At 39.8% G+C, this 12,678-nt stretch overlaps 1 protein-coding gene across 5 annotated transcripts in view; it reads left to right on the forward strand.

Annotated features, from left to right (window-relative positions):
• Positions 1-12,310, forward strand: part of prim2 (DNA primase subunit 2) — a 26,301-nt gene extending 13,991 nt beyond the window's left edge. For all 5 annotated transcript variants that reach the window (XM_042009959.1, XM_042009958.1, XM_042009962.1 and 2 more), the window contains 4 exons: positions 8,861-8,987; positions 9,117-9,199; positions 10,439-10,507; positions 11,986-12,310. In XM_042009959.1, the coding sequence (XP_041865893.1) occupies positions 8,861-8,987; positions 9,117-9,199; positions 10,439-10,507; positions 11,986-12,198 (492 nt within the window). In that variant the 3' untranslated portion in view covers positions 12,199-12,310. The remainder of the gene's footprint in view (positions 1-8,860; positions 8,988-9,116; positions 9,200-10,438; positions 10,508-11,985) is intronic.
• Positions 12,311-12,678: the final 368 nt, after the last annotated feature.

Consider the following 12,678-nt stretch of genomic DNA (forward strand, 5'->3'; position numbering starts at 1 on the left):
ATGTTCTTTAATCATGCACAAGTCAGTCACATTTTTCTGTTTTGGTAATCTCACATTTAAAATTCACAAGTTTTACAAAAGCAATAGTTGTTACTAAAAATGTGTATCATCAACAGAATAGTGAAGGCGGCTAAAGACAGATTCACATTAGTTGTTACTCCTCTGTTTTTACCATGAAGGATGGAAGAGGAAACAACTGCAACCAAATAATTAAATGTTAATTTGATTGTTTTGCATCATTATTTTCCCAGTAAAAATGCCCACAATCTGCAGAAATGTGTCACCAGATTCATACTTTGACATTAAAACCTGCTTGAGTCAGCTAGGGAGACGGCATGCACCGCTAGCTGCTGTGGTGGAGCAGCGCAGATGAAAAATGAGAAGAGGGATCACCAAAATGACCCCTTAAATAAAAACATTGAATCATGGCAATAGATCATTGATCTCTTATTGTTCCACTGCAGATTTTTTTTTCCTAAGGCACAAGTATAAACTCCCACAACAGATTTCTAGTGAATGAAGCTAAGTTGGGCAGCCTGGTATGATTGCTGTGAGCTGATGTGTGACCAGCACAGCACTGTCAGGGAAAAGCAACACACCTCAACAGATTTAATTAGCCTCATCTACCTTGTACTTTAGACATCAGTGGAAATACACACACACACACAAACGCCTCCAGCAGTTTGTCTGGATGCTTATGGTCGAAAATCATTTGAGACGAATAAAACATCCTATAAATGAAGGACTAACTATTTTTACCATCCTCCCAAAACTGTCCTAAAACACAAAGACATTCATAATGGTCTTTAAAATAATCATGGGAAATATTTGACAATCACTCCACTTTTCTAATTAAATTCAATGAGAAAGATAATTTATCAATTCCTGTGCTGCTGAAAATACAACCCATGCCTAGATATCTCAGACAAAATATTTTAGAGGGTCATGCCGCAGCTGCAACTGTAGACGTTCAGGTTAACCCAGCTGTGAAACAGGCAGTGTGACTGAGGAAATTAACCTGACTGCTCTGCTCTCCGCTGCCACAGCTGCAGTATGAGATCAGTAGGTCAAGTAACTTAAAAACGTGGACCTGAATAAACTGTCCTCTGCGTTAAATCTCAAGGCGTGTTCACTCATTAAAACAAGGTTATAAAAAGGAACTGTTGTAGAGAGATGAACATAATTTGGGGGGGGGGATTCTCTCTTTATGAGAAATACACACTACTTTTGTTTCTGTTGAATTGCCCTTTTGACCCTATGGTTGGCAACAAATTCTCACTGATCCTTTTAAGCCTCAGATGGTCATGATTAGGCAAAGTACTACTGTACATCCATCAATTTTTTTCATCAATTCACTACTGCTTCTCCAGGGTTGGATCTTGGGGGGTATAGCCTAAGCAGAGATCTAGACTTCCTTCTCCGCAGCCACTTTTTCAAGCTCCCCCAGGGCACTCTTGAGGCATTCCCAGGCCAGCCGAGAGACGCCCCTCCAGCGTGTCTTAGTTCTTCCCCGGGGCCTGCTCCCGGTGGGATCTGCCTGGAAGAACTACACAGGAGGTTGCAATCTGTTTCTTTCTGTCACTACCCACAGCTCGTGACCATAGGTGATGCTAGGAACGTGGATGGGCACCATGTCTTCACCATGTCAGACTGATAGTCTGCATCACTGTGGGCGCTACAGCGAAACACCTGCTGGTCTCCCACTTCATTGTTCCCTCACTCGTGAGCAAGATGCCAAAATACTTGAACTCCTCCACTTTGGGTTGGATCTCATTCCCAACTCGGAGAGGACATTTAACTCTTTTCTAGCTGAGGACCATGGTTTTGGATTTGGAGGTGCCAAGTCTCGTCCAAGCCACTTCACACTCTGCTGTAAATCGTCCTAGTGATAGTTTGAGATAGTTTGCCTGATCAAGCCAACAGAACCACATCATCTAGAAAAAGCAGACTCAATTCTGAAAACATTAAATCAGATCCCATCAACAACTCTGCTGCACCTAGAAATTCTGTCAATAAGTTATGAACATAATGTGGGACAAAGGGCAGTCTGTCACAAAGTCCAGCCCCCAACCACAAACCAATCCAAGTTACTGCCAGCATTGCGAACCAGTCTCTGACACCAGGGACCAAACAACTCATACAAGGGGGTCCGATACTCCAGACTCACGGAGCTACCCCCGCAGGACTCCCTGAGGGATACGGTCAGACACCTTCTCGCTGGTTAGGCAAACTCTTCTGCTCTCTTCAAGACCATGCAAAGGTTGTAGAGCTGATTAACACTTCCAGGGGTTTACTTCACAGCAGGGGTGCCCATGTCCAGTCCTCAAACACTGTCTTGCAACTTTTAGATCCATCCCTTCTCACACACCTGAATCAAATGGCTAAAATCCCTCATCCAATTGTCTTTTAGCTCTGAAGGGGCCTGGTATCCAGCCCCATTAAGGTGTATTGGACAAGGGATGCATCTAAAAGTTGCAGGATAGTGGCTCTCGTGGACTGGACCTGGGCATCCCTGCTTTACAGTAAGCTGTTTTATCCCATGGTCATAATAATTTGTTTTAATGTTATACTTTAGATACAGAGACATACCCATTTACTGGGCATGAAAGTTTTAAATGCTTCACTATTCCAACACCTGATTCAGATTAATGACTCGCTGTGCAGAATTTAATGGGTTGTACAATCCATTTAATTTGAATCTGGTGCGTTGGAGCAGGGAAACATCCAAGACTTGCAGGACTGTGGCCTTTAAGGACCAGGATTCCCCACGAAGGTCTAAGGTACATGTAGGTGCAAAGTTTTTCCAAGTTGAATGAACACCTAATACATTAGTAAGCTTTGGTTTCTCAACTCACTTGTAAGGTTGTCCACATTTCCTGTGGGGACAAGTCACTAATATAGGCAGATGTGGCCTAATTTGATATTGTACTCTGTAAAGTGAGCGACAAGAACACACTGCTTTTACTGTATTAGTCATGGGGGAAATAAAACAAAAATAATTTATGTAGCCTTTTTTTGAAGCAGTTTTACTTTGTTGGAAGAGTAATTATTTTTGAGTCATGGCTTCTTTCTTATTCTACTGTTAGTGTTTTTGTTTTTTGTGTGTGTGTGTTTTTCCCTTGAGTGCTGACATTTAAAAATTATTAGCCACTCAAAGATTTTAAATGATCTTTTGTACTCTTCTTACAGCACAAACTGTCACAGGTTTTTTTTTTTTTTAAAGTAAAGAAGTCACAAGGGTTTTAAACAAATATTTCAGCATTGCCCACTGTAGTTTTTTTTGTTTGTTTTTGTTTGCTTGTTTTTTGCCTTCAGTAGAGCTCATGAAAACCATGGTTTACAGGACAGAAGTCAAATCCCTATACATCGCCCCATTTCTGAGTTGTCTTGGTTTCCATGTACAAGCTTCTAGAGAGACCGTAATGAGTTCTACAGAAAAGCTTGCTCTTGTTCCACAGCAGAGGCAGCAGAATGGTGCTGACCAGCTCGCAGCTTTCACAGTGATGTATGTGTTGTGTCAGGGACTGCACTTTGTGGCATGCTGCACAAAGCCTGCTCATTAGTATGCGGCAGGCACAGAGGAAGAAGATGGGAGGCAGCGATGCTGAAAGGGAGGCCCGAAGGAAGAGGCAGTGTAATATTAGACTAGAGAGAGGAAAAAAAATAGATGGAATCAACTTGATCTTTTCATTCGTCTTACCATAGAAGTTAGCTTGTTCATTTGGAGAAGCGTCTATTTGTCCTACTTTGTTGTAGCGTGTTGTTACCTTGGGGTAGGACTGCTGCTGAACTACTTGTTTTACAGATTTCAACTTGAAGTTAATTAAATTCCACTAACTGACACCATTTTTAACATAACTAGAGCTTTGAAGTCCTTCAGTTACAGTTTAGTTCTACTGTTAGACAAATTACAAGCAATGTTTTTTTTTTTTTTTTTTTTTTTTGTTGCTGAAATTTTTTGAAAGTTTATTTCAATAAAGCCCATAACTTGTCCAGTAGTGCTCTAAATATAGCAGCTATGAATGTGTTGGTGCGTTGCTGAATCCCTGTACAATAAATGGGATTCTTAAGCTTGTTATGACAGATATTTCAAAGTTAACTTGCTGGTGGCATCCTTATAAATCTAGTGTTCATTGAGCTGTTGTAGGACTTTTGCACAGCAGATGTTTTGTGGCATTGCAAGAAATTGCAGGTGTTGCTAATGAACATCATGGCTCTTCACAAGTCATCTATGACAGTCTGAGGCAGCACTAACCACACCAAAACCACATAAGTGAAGAGCTAAATGAATTCATTCATCTACATTTGTGCTTTTCCAGTTGTTACATGTGAAAGCATATATTTTACATTGCATAGGGATTCTGATGTGTTACAGTTTAATTCCTCTCGTTTTTCTTTCCAGAGCTGCTTATTAAAAAAATACTTTTAAAATAAAAAAAGATATGAATGTCTGTACCATAAAGTTTTGCTTCGTATTGTTTTCATTGTATGAAAAGGCATGTTGTGCAGTTTATAAAGGGGAGTTCTCAAATGATATTACACATTAGATGTATTAGAGCTACAGGCTGATTACTCATCATGTGGACAGACCCCACGAAGATATGCCAAGTTCACACACATGCATATCCTGGAATGTGTCCTATTTCCCTGTCTCTATTGCCTATGGTTTAATGAATATGCCATTATCAGTGTGTGTGTGTGTGTGTGGCGGAGTGTGTTGCAGAGATATAGCCTTTGGGCCAAGACGTGCAGTAAAAGAGATAAATTTGGGGACTTTTATGCATCTTTTGTGCATATGTGTGCAAGTGTCTGTAATCTGATTTTGGGAACTCATTCAGTTTGATGGCCACCTGCAAATCCAGCATTATCTAATATGCAGTTTTAAAAGTATAGCTGATCAGTAAATCTATTAAAAGGAGTTACATTCACTAGACAAGGTCTGTTATTCATTGCAATGCTTTAAGCTTAGCATTGCCTGGGTGAGTTGAAAGTTTAATGTCATGTCATTTTTGTCTTTGGATCACTTTAGGATCTCTTTTATGTCCACATTATTTCACATAATACATATTAAACACACTTTAGTGCCAGTGGAGTTCAATGTTTTGTTTTAATAGAGTAAGGAGGTCTTAGATTAGGGAATGGCCTCTTGAATCCCTAGAAGCTCTACATAATTAATATTTGATTTATTGTACTTAGAGAAGATTTGATGGGTTTTTAAATTGCCACCGCAGCTTGTCCCATTAGCAAGTTCAAGGGTTTTATTGCAACATTAATGTGATATGGTGGGTGCAGTCACGGTGAGTGTGTTCTGCCACTGTTGGAGCATTCTGGGTGTATATTTATTTTTTAAAGGTAGGGTAACTAAAGTGCTTTTTAATGCTTCACAGAATTACTATATCATAAAAGTTGTTCTTTGCGTAGATTGTGCAAAATGACCCCCATCAAAAAGTAGGAGGCGACTTTTGGTTTGACTCTGAATAGTTGATTAATTCAGGAAATTAAAGTTTATCCATTTAAAGCACTTGTATCGTCGACTTTGTTGTTTAACTTCTTAGCCGATCTTAAGTGGGACTGGCGAAGATTTGTCATTTAAACCTAACTGTAAAATGTCAGATGAATCTAAATAAAAAGATTAAAAAGCTACTTTTAAATCTTAAAGTTGGGTTTTTATCCATAACCTCAATACATGCTGGTCTTCTCACCCTCTGTTTGAAGAAGCAGACAGAAATGCCAGCACAGACATTGAGGAATAAACTGGGCAGCATCAAATGTATTTTACCCACCCTACTGGTGCGCTATATTTAAAATATTTTCCAATTTTCACAGTCCTTTTAAACACAACTGAAACTGCTAAAGCTTATGTGATCTTCTCAAAGCTCCCCCACTCCTTTTGACAAAATGGCTTTTTTTTCTTTCTTTCTTTTGGGATAAACCTCACAGAACAGTTATTGCTTGTCCAGTGATGCTGCAGTCAGTTTGTGTTGTTGTGGACTTTTGTGTTTTTATGTGTTGGTTTAAACCCAAGCAAACACATTACTCCACCAATCAATGCAAGGATTGAGTGGTATTGATTGCTGGTATAATTTAGAATTCATTTTTACGCCAGTGATGGGAGGCAGTCTTGGCCCAGATGCAGGAAATCACACTTTAAATGCTGGATCACAGTGGTATCCTATCTCCAAACAGCCTAGCTTTACTTTAAATCAATTTCAAAAGGAAGTAGGGGAAGTTTTCATTTAGTTTGTTTTGCTGAATAAATTCCAGGTTAATTTACATTGTATTAATCTCTTTACTATTTTGCATTATCTTGTCGCAGCCTTGCCATGTACACCATGATTGTTTCTTCTTCCTTTGAGTCTTAACGAATATTAAGATGGGTTGATGTGAGAGAGGCTTTTAGTTGTAAAGTTAGTCAAGAAGATGCAAACATGCATTTCTTTTAGGGTTGTTAAAAAATAACTTCAATTATTAATCCATTTTTAAAAAAATGTATTTAATTAGGTATTTTTCAGCACTATTGTCTTGATCTGTGGTTTATTTTTCAAATGAAAGAGCATTCAGATCTGTGACAAAGTCCTGAATTAATGAGGATAAGATGTGAAATCAGTAGGCAATAGATAGAAGGAAACCTTGTGTATTTGATCTAATGCTGTCACTGTCAACCAGCATTTTTGAGGATAACTAGTTTGCTTCATAATGATTAAGAAAGATGCACTGAACTGCAGTGCAGTATTTGAAATGCAGCAATCGATATGATTCAGAAGTAACACAATGTTTGCAGATCACTGGAAGTAACACAAATGTGCCAACCAAAAAAGTTATTGTGCAACTTAAAATATCAATATTCATTCCAGTTTAACATGACAGATAATTGTTTTGGTAATGAACAAAGAGTTTAGCCAATAAAAATGCCAGACTCTTTTTCAATTAAAGAAAAAGTAAAAATCTACACTTGATTGGCCTCCCATCAATTGAAAACATAATGCAACCTCAAAGTTCACAAGCATCTGCCACTCCGTTATGTAATATTTGATTACTTTCCCTACAGAAGAACATTGCAGTGACTGATGTATGTCTTTTTACTTATTCGTTTATTGGATTCTCTTTAGTAACTTTAAAGACTTTTGTGTTAATCTAATATTACTGGCTGTATATATTTGAAAATACAAAAAACTCTGAATGCTTCATGTAAATGTAAAGCACAACAGTGCAGTATTTAAGAGGAAATTAAAAACAACTTACCTTCACTCCCCTCTCAATTTTAATTGCACTTAGACACCAAAACACAAACACAACACACAAACAACACCTGGGGGGTGTGTCATGCGGTGCATGTCGGGTGGGGCCACTTAGGTGGCCTGGCTCCTGGCACATTGCGATCACTGCCCCAAGCCTTGGGGCTCAAGTCCTCTGATCCACCTGGGGACAGAGGTGGATGTGTGACGTGACTGTGTGATGGTGAGGGCTTGTGGGTACGGCACAGGGGAGGGTGTAAGTGTGGGGCTATATGGGGTGGAGATTGGAGTGGGGTAGGTGGAGGGTGGGGGGAGGGAGGGGGTTGACGGCGCCCTGGCTCCCGGGGTGTGCGGCTGGAGCTTTGAGGTGTGTTGCTGGCCTACGCCGGGTGGTTGTCTGGGGACGGCTGGTTCTCCTGGTCATGGTGCTGGCCCTCTGCCTTTGGGGGTTGGGGAGGCCGCCTCTGAGCTCGGGCTGCCCTGGGTGGCCGGTCCCTGGTGAGGCCGGCGGCTGCCGATCTTGGCCCACTGGGACGTGTGCTCCAAGACCGAGGGGGGGCTCTTGCTGGGGCTGGAGTCATCTTCGGGGTGGGGTAACTTGGGTTAGTGCTCCGGGGCTGCCGCTGAGGCCCGGGTCTCTGGGCTGCCCTGGTCTGCCTTTGACCTCCATAGAGGTGTGGTCGCATTTGCACAATCCCACCCACCACTGTTCATCACTGATCACTCCTTATTCCTCCTGACAGTCACTGAGTTGTCCAGTGGGTTTATATACTAAGATTATTCACCCCCCCCCCCCCCCCCCCCGGGTTAGTTTCTGGTCGCTGTTTTGCTAATTTCATGATATGTCTTTTTGATTTGGTTATTATTTAAAAACTCTTAATGACTAGCAGCTCTGTTTTTTTGTAAAAGTTGTAGGAAATTTTCTGGTGTGTTCATGTACAGGTGTTAACAGTTTGCTGTCTGGTGATGGTGTGGATTGAAGGGTCGTTTCCTTCTGACTGTGATGTTTTTGTCTCCTTTCTTCTTTCCCTTTTGCTTCTTTTTGCTATTTTCCATCGTTTTCTGTCCAGTCTGGTCAGGTCCAGCAAGATTACATAGATTCCGTGATCCAAAGTAAATTAAATAAATGAATCACATTATCAAGAGGAGCCTTACCCATAGGCCTTCCCTTGGCAGAGCAAATTTGTTCAGCACGATACAGAAACCAGATTATCATTTTGCTTGCTATGATGCTGGACAGGACATGTTTAAAAAAAAAAAAAAAAACAAACAAAAAAAACACAATTTACCTTGAAACTATTACATTGTGTAGAAATGACCTCCATTTATTTCTTGATTTAGAACACACTCTTATATCGTGTCAAAATACTCTACAGGACAGGAGGGCTAAAGCACATAGAAGGATGGCCTTATTAAGGTATCTGTAATTCAGCCATATCAAGTGTGGTGACACCTCTACAGCAGGTTCTCTCTAATAGCTCTATATGTCATTGAGGAAAACACCCTGTCAAAACTGACATGATGTATGACGATGTCTCTTTTCACCCTAACCTTGTCCCTATAATACTCTCGTCTTCACTAATGCCTTCTCTTTGTCTCCCTCTTCCTCCTCTTTCATTCTGTAGTTTGACAAAGCATATGCCTACAGTGTCCGCCACATGTTTGGCAAAGAAGGCAGGCGAGCAGACTACACCCCCTACAGTTGCATGAAGTTGATTTTATCAAATCCACCCAGCCAAGGAGACTATCATGGTGAGTTGACTGTTGTTGGTGGAAACACAATTATCTGTTAAGTTTATTTTAGTTTCGTCCCATGTGTCTGCTATATGCAACCCAAATGTCTTATTTCCATAGATATATTAATTTCTTTTATGTTGATAGGATGCCCGTTCCGTCATAGTGACCCAGAGCTGCTGAAGCAGAAGCTTCAGTTCTACAAAGTGTCTCCCGGTGGAATCAGCCAGGTTGGTAACCCTGTCAATGCTTAGTGGTTAAAATCCTTAAAGCCACCATTATCTGCTTCTGACCATAGACAAATTTTGTTTAATATCGGTATTCCTCAAAGTCATGAAAATTTGTTAATATATTTATTAAATCTGTGCCAAATGGGGAAAAAAAGGTCTTTATGAACCAGCAGGCAGAGTTGTGTCAGGGACTGAGAGCAGTTAGTTGTAACTGTGTTCATGCTCAGCCTTTTAACAGCAGATTAAATTAAATTAAATTTGACTAATTACATGCCACTTCCTTTACTAGTTTACTAGTTTAAAGCAAACCCGTCTTCGCATGGTGGTAACAAAAGGAAGGTCACACACTGCCTGCCGTTAACACAGGAGAAGGCACTGTAACAAGACTTGAAAAGAGCTATATAAATGCAGTCCATTTACCACTCATCTTTTTTTCTTTCTTAGTTTATGCTCCTGTTGGGCACATTATTATTCTGCCATTTGAGATAGTATTGGCCTTTTTGTTATTGGAAATTTGTATGTAAGGGTTTTTTTTTTTTTTTTTTTTTTATTCTACCAAAGAAACGAATACTAAAATACAAACTAGAATATCTGCCTGAGATAGTATATAGCTCATGACATCCAACACCGGAGGACATAGGAGGGAATTGCAAAGAAACCAAAATGCAGACTTGCAGAGTTTCTGGTTTAGTAAATAATGAAGACCTAAGATTTGTTTTTCAACGGATCATTTACTCTGAATATCCAGAAACACTAAAGCTGCTATTAAAGTTTGTTGTAGATTCATTTAAGTGCAGCTGCAGACACCACAGATGTGTAATTGCTCTGAACATGCTACTTCGTTGTCTTTGTGGAAGATGAGTTCACTTCTACAGAAGATGAATAAACTAAAGCCTGAGCAGTTCACCTCCACACATGTTAAAGAAAAAGTAAATAATCCTGAAACTTAGATAAACTATGGGGTTATTTTACAAAGAGTTAATGCTTGGCATTAATATTTAAATTAGCCTAAAGATGGATGTCATCTGTTTTCATTACATTTGCAGCAGTTTCCTTACATATTTACAGCTGTCGTTATGATTTATGAAGAGTGCTTTTGAAGAGTAGACCAAAATCCAATTAAAATTATTCCAAATACAGAGCTGCGACAACCCAAGTTGCTGCCAGAGTCGTCTCTAAATACACTGTCAAACTATAGCAGTTGAACCTCCTTTTACTATTTCCTTCGTTTTGTTACAGATCCTGGAGCTTGTGAAAGGAATGCACTTCCAGCTGGCATGCCAGAAATACTTTGAGCTCACACACAATGTAAGTGCACATTTCTTTCAATGTTGGGAGGAGCTGCAGCTACCTGTGTCGTAGACAGGAGTGCAGGAGTTGACAATTCATGCACAAAGGCCCAGGAGATACCCAAACCTGTCATCACATTCATCATTAGCAGGTTGTCATAGCTACTTAATTTTTTATAGGTTTATTATGGCAGACCAGACATTGTTTTCCCCTGTGGATACTTATATAATTTAATCTTTTGTAACTGGGATGCTCAAATCATCATCCCATTAGACAAAAAAGAAAAGCGATACTTATAATTCATCATATCATCTTTTGGTGGCTGCAGATGAAGGCCATGCAGCAGAGTGGAGTACATAAACACAGATGCAGGCAAATATTTACCATTAATAATTTTTACATTTTCTGGTCTGCGAGCAGATTTAACTCAATCCCATTTACTTAGCACAATTTAGAGTGTCAGTATGAGCTGAAACAATTGCTTTCATAGGCTATATTTCCTGTAGCCAGATGGATTTATTACCTTTGCATATTCAAGTGCCCTAGTTGGTTGTGTCAACAAAACTCTGAATTTGAATTTACTGGATTGGTAAAAGCAATGTTATTGGTTAGTCAATAAAAGTGCCCTTTCTTTGTGTATGTCTTGCACAGCTTAAGTCATTCTGACACGAGCATGATATAACTTGCTGGTTTAACATCTGTGCTAAATTCTCCCATGGAGAGAATAGTAACTCAGAGCAGCTTGGGTGGCTGCCTATTAAGCTTAATGAATAGTTTGTGGTTCATTTATTTCCTTACAGTTATTATATCCACATTAATTTACTCCGTGCAAGCAATCGATTTCAGAAAAAAAGTTGTACAGCTGTTTTATTGAATTATTTTTCTTCATAGTAGAACATGCACATGTTGAATTCACCAGGTTTTTATGATGCTGACTGCTGAGAGACATTGATTTTGCACAGTATGCTACATAAAAAGTCTACGTCCTCAGAAAATATTACCAAGTGGTTGAAATTCATTAACAGGTATCCAAACCTCCCTGTAGAGCCACCGCACTATTACACTTGGAGACAATAGAAGGCAGAAGTAAAATCATCAGACAACTTGCCCTCCAAATGAAGCATATCACAATCTTATTTCTTTAAAAATATTTAATGCCATGCTCCTGCAGGTACACATAACAATAGAAAGTGTCTTCTCACTAACCTTGTTCTTCTTCACAAGTCATTTGCAAGGCAGAATCCATAATCCATAGGCATTTAGCCATAATCTGATAATCAATTCATAGGTTTTTATTCAATAATGTGACTGTGAAAGCCCATAATTTGAAGAAATTAGTAAACCATTTATCATCGCTGAGGGAAATGTTAAATGATCATCTTATAAAAGGTGACATTACATCCAATCAGTTAATCAACCTGCCAACTCCATGACAGCTGACAGTTATTATCCTCTCTTGACCTTTCTCTCCTGTGCTTTCTCATTTTTCCGAGCAGGTTGAGGATGCGTCCTTCTCACTCAGTCACCCCAACCAGTACTTCATAGAGAGCCAGAAAGTTTTGGGCGGAGTCAAGGACACAAAGCGAGAGACGGATACTTCAGAGCATTCAGTTGCCAGAGGATCCACCGCAGCTCGAGAGGCAGCAAACAGCTCCCAACATTCGGCTGAAATGACAGAAGACCTGGATTCTTACTTTAAAGATGCCTGATTTCTGTTGTAATACATTTAAAAATGAAATGTTTGTTCTCACTGTGAAGGTTGGTACATATTCTGTGTTGGATCTTTTTAAGTTTCTGTAAAATATTAAAGTTACAAATCAACATTTTGACTGGTTTTAAATCCAGCCTAGCAGGCTTGAGTTAAACTTTTCATGCCTCAGCATCACACCAACGTTTAGTTTTCTACCTTTCAAGCATTCCTGGTTTTGGAGACCCCCCCCCCTCTCTCTCTCTCGCACTGCATTCCCTCTGGTCTGAACTCAGATGGCTTACACAGAGCCTCAGTGCACAGTGTTTGGCAGCAATAAGTTTTGGGGGTGATGATTAGAACATTTCCCTGCTGTCTCAGAAACAATGTCATTGCATTTGCAGGCAGCAGTAGAGATGAATGGTGACAGGACGATGGATTAGAAAAAAAAATAAATATAAAAATCAACGGCTGTATTCTGTCTTGGAAAATTGCCTCATGG

Source organism: Melanotaenia boesemani, chromosome 16, assembly GCF_017639745.1.
Source record: "Melanotaenia boesemani isolate fMelBoe1 chromosome 16, fMelBoe1.pri, whole genome shotgun sequence".
NCBI classification, from domain to species: Eukaryota; Metazoa; Chordata; class Actinopteri; order Atheriniformes; family Melanotaeniidae; genus Melanotaenia; species Melanotaenia boesemani.